This window comes from Herpailurus yagouaroundi, unplaced genomic scaffold (assembly GCF_014898765.1).
Source record: "Herpailurus yagouaroundi ecotype Mexico unplaced genomic scaffold, PumYag 28, whole genome shotgun sequence".
In the NCBI taxonomy this organism is placed as follows: Eukaryota; Metazoa; Chordata; class Mammalia; order Carnivora; family Felidae; genus Herpailurus; species Herpailurus yagouaroundi.
Window position 1 is genome coordinate 89,887,355 of NW_024412376.1, and position 6,665 is coordinate 89,894,019.

The following is a 6,665-nucleotide window of genomic DNA, read 5'->3' on the forward strand; positions in this document are numbered from 1 at the left end:
ATGATGATGCGGGACCGATTAAATTAGCCTCTCTGGCTCTCCTTCTCCAACACCCGCTTTCTTGTTCTCACAATTTGTTATCCTAATGAAGACACAAAATCTAAAGGATTTGGCTTAAAATCAACTTTCTCAAATTCAGCGATGTTTATCCAGTGGAACGTCGCCCAATTTTTAGTAAATAGTTCTACTCTCACGTTTGCCGAATACATTTTTAAAATTCGTCTTTCTACCACCTCCGCACACGCACTATATTAGCTTTGTCAAAGTCTTTGATCCTGACACCCAGAATAGGCTTTTCCGTAGCGAGGACCCTGAGGTGAGAGTGAGCGTACTGTTTGGTTTCTGCACCTGACTCAGAAATATAAACATTTCTACAGAGGAACTGATTCAGAAAGACAAAACCAAACACTATCTTCTTTAGTGGAATAAGCAGAATTGTTTGGAAAAAGCGTAGAGGGCAACAATTTCCTAGGACAGCTGAAAGCTTTTCACTTTTGAAAGAACCCCATCCCCTTTCCCCTGAAGCTTTCCCTCCCCTCCCCACCATTTTGTCCTCTCTACTCCTCACCTTCTACACACCGTATTACCACCCCCCCCCCATCAAAGGAAACAGAGGGAGGGAGGAGAGGGGAGAAGGGCTGGGGAGGGAGAAATTGGGGAAGTTTGCACTGTGTTTTTGACTTATGGCAAAAGTTTTCAACTCGGCTAAAGTTTTTATGAGGTGGAAATAGGTTATTATGGTAGAGTACTGATGAGATCTTAGGCGACCTGAAGCAGGTGCCTCCCCTTGCAGAGGTGGTTGGGGCCAGGAGTGAGGAAGACTGGAAAGATCCTGGCTATCCAAGAGGCAAAAGGTAGCAAATTTGGGGAAAAATTTTACCTTACAATTTAATTACTGACTTGATCACTTTTCTATGTAGGGTTTCTGGTACTACTTGAAGCGACAATGTCTATAACAGAATTTTCCTTCAAAACTCTAGATTCGCATTTAATAGACTAAGTCTTCAAGATCATTTAAAAACTGTTTTTAATGTTTACATCAGAACGGAATAAGTGACAAGTAAAGGTTATTTTCGCGTTTATTTTTAACATTTGCAAAAGAAAATACATAAAACAATGGCAGTTGGCTTTGCTAAATTAAAATAAAATGATCTCGAGTAGAAAACGTAAAAAAATGAATCAAGATAAGTAGAAATGGTAGCAAACAATCAATAATAAATAAGTTTTCTAACATTAACAAAGCAAAATATAATTGACGAAATGCTTTGACACTACTGGCTTTTTTTTTAATTTTAATTTTTTAAACAAACATTTGCAAAGAGCTTAAAGGATTATAAGTGGCCGTGTCTAAAACAACAACAACAACACAAAACTGGTCTGCAATTGGCAGCTGAGTTTGTCCTGGAGCCGCGGCAGGAGCGGCTGATAAAGTGCGTGCGCCGTTTCCTAAAAGACGCCAACATTATCGCGATCCGATATACATACTGGGTATGTTTATACAATATATAAACCTAAGCGTTCCCTGTTTTCTAACCGTTCCATAGCCACAAGTTATTCACTTTGGAGCCATCACCTTTGCGTTTCATTATTTATTTTGAGACGACACTTCGGAATACTAACTCTCCCACACGTGAGTGCGGGCAACACACAGGGATGAATGCCCAGGGCATAAAATAAATTAAAACACAAACCAGCGACAGAGAAGAAAATGCGACGTTTTAGCAGCGTATTGGCAGCAGGGAACTAGAATAATGATGCCATATTTGGGTACATACAATTATACCTCATCTATCTACAGGGGGAGCGGAAGGTGGGAGAAAAGAACACAACTTTAACACCAAGTTTTCATCAAACAATGTGGACCCGAGGAAGTTTGGAATAGCGGCGGCTTTTGCAAACCATCAAATATAGCTGCCATATGAAGCCAAGTCGTTGCTAAACAACGACCATCGCAGAGCAAAAATTAAAAGGGTGCGGGGATCTTTAACGGCGGGGCTTCCCGCGCATTGGGAAAGGGCGATTTTGTTTCTGTCTCAGTTTTCAGGGTTTCTGTCAGCTTCCTAACTTGCCTCATCTGAGTCACTGTAATGGGAATGGGGGGAAAACTCCCCGTCGCTTCTGTGGGACCGGGGCGAAGTTTTGCTACTTTCCTCCTGCACTGGCTGCAGGATGCCCCCGGGCAGCGAAGGCGACAGGTTCTTTTGCGCCATCATCGCCGTCAGGGCGCTGTCCTCGAAAGTCGAGAAGTGCAGAGCGTCCAGCTGCACCGAATATCCTCCCGCGGAGGCCGGGGCGGAAAAGCGAGTCCGGCAGTTTCCGGGCGCCGCCGGCCGGGGGCCCCCTCCCGAGGCGGGCTGGGCCCCCGCAGCGGTCGCGGTGCCCGCGCTGCCCTCGTAGGGGGCGGCGGCGCGAAGATGGTGATGGTCGCTCTTGCAAGACGCTGGCGGCGGCGGTGGCTGCTCCCCGCCGCTGGGTGTTTGTAGCAGCTCGGACAAGGCGTTGATGTAGATCTGGGCCATCTGCAGGGTCTCATACTTGGACAGCTTCTTGTCGTTGTTGAAGGACGGGATAACATTGCGCAGCTGGTCGAAGGCGTGGTTCAGCCCGTGCATCCTGCGTCGCTCCCTGGCGTTGGCCGCCAGCCGCCTTTGCTTCTGCACCCCGTTCACCTGTTTGCTGGAAGGGGCGCGCTGGCGGCTGCAGCTCAGATCGTCTACCACCACCCCGCCTTTCAGCTTGCACAGCTGTTCCCGCACTTTCACTGGCCCGGGACTCTTGCTGCTGCTGCCGCCGCCGCCGCCGCCGCCGCTCCTCCTCACGAGCTCCCCCCGGCTGTCCGCCTCCTCCCGGGGCGCCGCAGCCTCGGAGGCACCCAGCTCCGGGGAATGCAGCAAGTACTGGGCGGCGCGTGCCGTACAGATGCCCTGCAAAGTAGGAGCCAGCCAGGCGCGTGGGTCGGTGCTGTCCAGGAGGGACAGCTCGGCCGGGTACACGGGATGCTCTCTTGCCTGCAGGGTCGCAGGTGGCTGCGGCAGCGGCGGCTGCGGCAGGTGGTGCGGCTGGGGATGGCGATGGTGGTCCCCCAACTCCTTCACTTCAGCCCACTCCTCTGCGTGCAGCAGGCGGGACATTGCACTTCAGAGAGTCGGAGGCGCAGGGTCGGAGGAGGTACTGGCAAACCAGCCCAACGGCAACAAAAACCCTTCCTGGGTCTCTACTGCAATGTCTTATTTTTTTCCCCCTCCTCGACCCTCCCCCACCCACACGGAGATCACACACCAGGTCGCGTGCAACGAACCTTCTCCGGTTGCTGAAGGCGCTGCGCCCCTTTAAAAAGCGGCACGCGCCACTGTGTCTCCCCTCCACCCCCCGCTCCTCTCCCAGCCCCCTCCTCGCGCCGGTCGCGTGTCTGCTCAGCCAATGGAGGGCGCCGGCAGGCGCGTGCGAGCAGCCAATCAAAGAGTTTTTACACCCGGAGAAAAGTTCCTACGTACCGAGGACTCAGGCGCCCGCTCGAGGTTGTAGTCCCCCCCCCCCCCATTCTTCTACCCTCTTTTAAGTTACTCAAATTCATATGTTAATTGAGGTCTGTAATTCGACTCCGGTGTTGTGTCACCGCTCCAAAAGCGGGGGTGCGTGAGCGGACGCGGAGCGCACTCTGGGCTGCAGCCCGAGCCTGGCTGGACGCGCCGGGCGCTAAGAGGGCAGCCGCCTGCCCTTTGCTGCCTCCAAGCTAGGACCGCAGCTTCCACCGTGTGTACCCAAACATTTACAGCCTCTCACGTAGATCATACCGTATGTATGTATATTTAAATCTTTCACAATACATGTTCATAGATATATAATTGCATAGATATGATTGCTGAGACCCATCATTGAGAGTCAATGTTGGAATGAAAAAAAAAAAACCCACATCAAATCCATAACTGTCTCACAATACGCTTCTTAATTTTCATCTGTCGCTTCAGATCGACTTTATGTAATCTGGCAAAGTAGTGGTACAGTAATAGAATGCACTAAACTCCAGATCCCCTAATCCTCTCGGTCCCCTTTTCCCAGCACCCTGCGGCCAACTAGGGTTGTAATCTGCAGAAAACTCTCTGCTGAGTGGTTGTAGGGCAGGGATATTTTATAGTTTCAACGCCCACAGAGGGACTCCTCGCGAAATGCGGAGGCAGGGGAGACTGTCCAAAGAAAAGTGAAAGGCGCCTGCGTTCCCTGCAATTCGGAACCCTTTCAAGGTACAGAAGCCCGGAGTTAACCTACCCTTCTGCTTCAGGAGCCCTGGGTTTAATACTGCACATGGCTTCCCCCCGGCAAACACTCAGAAAACCACAGCCTGACCCACTTCACGCCCTCCTACGTTTAATTCGAGGGGCTCTCCGTAACATCCCCTATCCTCAACCCTAACCCCACCATCACCGCCGCCACCCAGAGAGCTAACCCCGGGGAGGTCCTGGGCGGGTCTGGGACGCGTCTCCCAGGTGAGCTCCTTCCACCCGCAGGTTAGCCCCGGCCTCTGGAGTTCACAACGAAAAGCCAATCAGAAACTCCCTGATCCTGGATCCGCCCCGGCGTGTGCCTCACGCGCCACACCTCGGGGCGCTTTCCTGCAGGGTCCTCGGGGCGCAGTGGTAGGACGCTACCAGCGGGTGCTAGTGCTGCTTTCTTCCTTAGCGATGGCTGTCATTGCAACGGAGTTTCATCCTCTAGAAAACATGGTGGGAGAAAGAGAAAAAAGAAAGGCACCAGAGAGAGATCCCTGGAACCTGTTTTTGCAGTGCTGAAAGTTGTACTTGCTAGTAATCACAGGGACTTCACAGATCTAACCTACGATTTAGACCTCTTTGGACAGAAGAACTTCTGGGACTGGACTGGATTAATTCACTAATGCACACACACACACACACACACACACACACGCACACACACACGCACGCACTGCATTCTGCTTACATTTTCTATACTTTATACCACATACTGTATTCCACCCTTCTATGCCTTGTATATCTTTGTGAAGATTACTTATATCTGTATCTATCCCCATAAAGGTAAGGGTAGAATAGAGTGCTAATTCTTTCTGTTTTTCCTTCAACCTTGTCTATTTGCTGGTGTGTAGGGATAGTCCTGGGCCTTCTGACCTTAAAAGCCAGAATGGTCAGAGCTGGTTTCTTATGTAAATGTTTAGGTTCTGCCAAAATAAATAAGCTAAATAAGGTATGCAGAAATAAAAGCAAAAACAGAAAGACCCAAACTTAATCTGAAAACTGTTGATGAGAATAAAGAAAAAGTGAAAAGGAAAAGTCATCTAGCATCATTTTTTGGGGAGAAAATTATCCCAGTTTTGGTGATTGGATTACTACCAGGACCAACTAATGATGCTTTTTTTTTTTTCTTTTTTTTTTTTTTTTTTTTTTACAAATAGTGCTACTATGTAAAATGTGCCACTTCAAAAACATAATTGCTAATAGCTGTGGGTGCCAAAATACAACTTTGAGAAAAATGATTAACCATCTTCTATGTACGTTTGGTAGTGTAAGCAGCTAGAGCCTGGAAGTTTCACTTATTAGTATTGCATTTTATTTCTCACAACTGTATTGGCTGAAAGTTACTCCTTCCACATAATGTCACTGCCCAATATGTAGGATACCCCAATTTTCCTTGGGCATGTGTCATCCAGACTTCCAGTCTGCGCTTTCAATTTGACTGCATGTTGCCAAATATTCATTTTCCTCTGAACTTAAACAATTTTATGGGCTGTAGCCAAATATTTGTTGGATACATGGAATATTGATCCTGATTTACTAGCTTTATAAATGATTATTAGCAATATTACTTCTTTGAGGCTAGCTTCAATTTTTAGGTTAGTAAATCAGAGTGGCCCAATAATGTGAGGGACAGTAAGTTTTTTTTTTTTTTTAATACTTTGTGGTGAAATACATTCTTTTGTGCTTAGAGTAAACAGAAAACTATTTTCTTTCCCATCCCTGCTCTTTCTTTCTCTTCTACTGGGTGGGGCTGAGGAAGGTAGGCATCTGAGCTGGGGAAGGGAACACAGGGCCCAGTGCATGGGAGCTGGAGCCTCAGTTGTGTGAGCAGTGTGCCCCCGCAGAGGGTGTGTGGCATATGATGTTAATCATCAGGTAAGGTGAGTGTCTGTAGGGGCTGGATGGTAGCACAGCAGCAGAATGTAGAGAATGGTGGTTTAGGCAGAAAGAGGAGGGCTTCTGGGTGCATGCATAGCTGGATTAGTGACATAAGGAAGGATTAATGAAAAAAGTCAATATGTGAGGACAGAGTAAGGTGTCTCACTGTCACAGAAAGGAGTTACAAGTGTAGAAATGCAGAAAGCTGTATTGTTAGATTCAAATTGGAAATTTGCATATGAGTGTATGGCTTTCGTTATGCATAAATAGATGATATCGAAATAAGCAGATATAAATATGAGGGGTGTGTGTGTACCAACAAACATATATTCTCTACTTCTCTTCATTTTCAGGGCTTGACATCAGTAGTGAGCATATCTAGTTCTCAGATTTTAGTTTTCAGATAAGAGTGTCCACTAACAAGAACCAGACTTCTTGGGAGAATGGGCTGATTCCAAGAATGGGGCAGAAAAAATACAAGATGAATATAAAACATCTTGTGTCAGAAATAAGGAAGTG

At 47.8% G+C, this 6,665-nt stretch overlaps 1 protein-coding gene across 1 annotated transcript; it reads right to left on the minus strand.

Moving 5' to 3' along the window:
- Nucleotides 1–1,238: 1,238 nt before the first annotated feature.
- ATOH1 (atonal bHLH transcription factor 1) lies at nucleotides 1,239–3,195 on the minus strand. The gene has a single exon (XM_040474114.1). The coding sequence runs from the start codon at nucleotides 3,129–3,131 to the stop codon at nucleotides 2,061–2,063; it is 1,071 nt and encodes a 356-aa protein (XP_040330048.1). The 5' UTR covers nucleotides 3,132–3,195; the 3' UTR covers nucleotides 1,239–2,060.
- Between the last annotated feature and the right edge of the window lie 3,470 nt (nucleotides 3,196–6,665).

Coding starts and splice junctions, on each gene's coding strand:
- ATOH1 (XM_040474114.1), bottom strand. CDS start 3,131: ATGTCCCGCCTGCTGCACGCAGAGGAGTGGGCTGAAGTGAAGGAGTTG.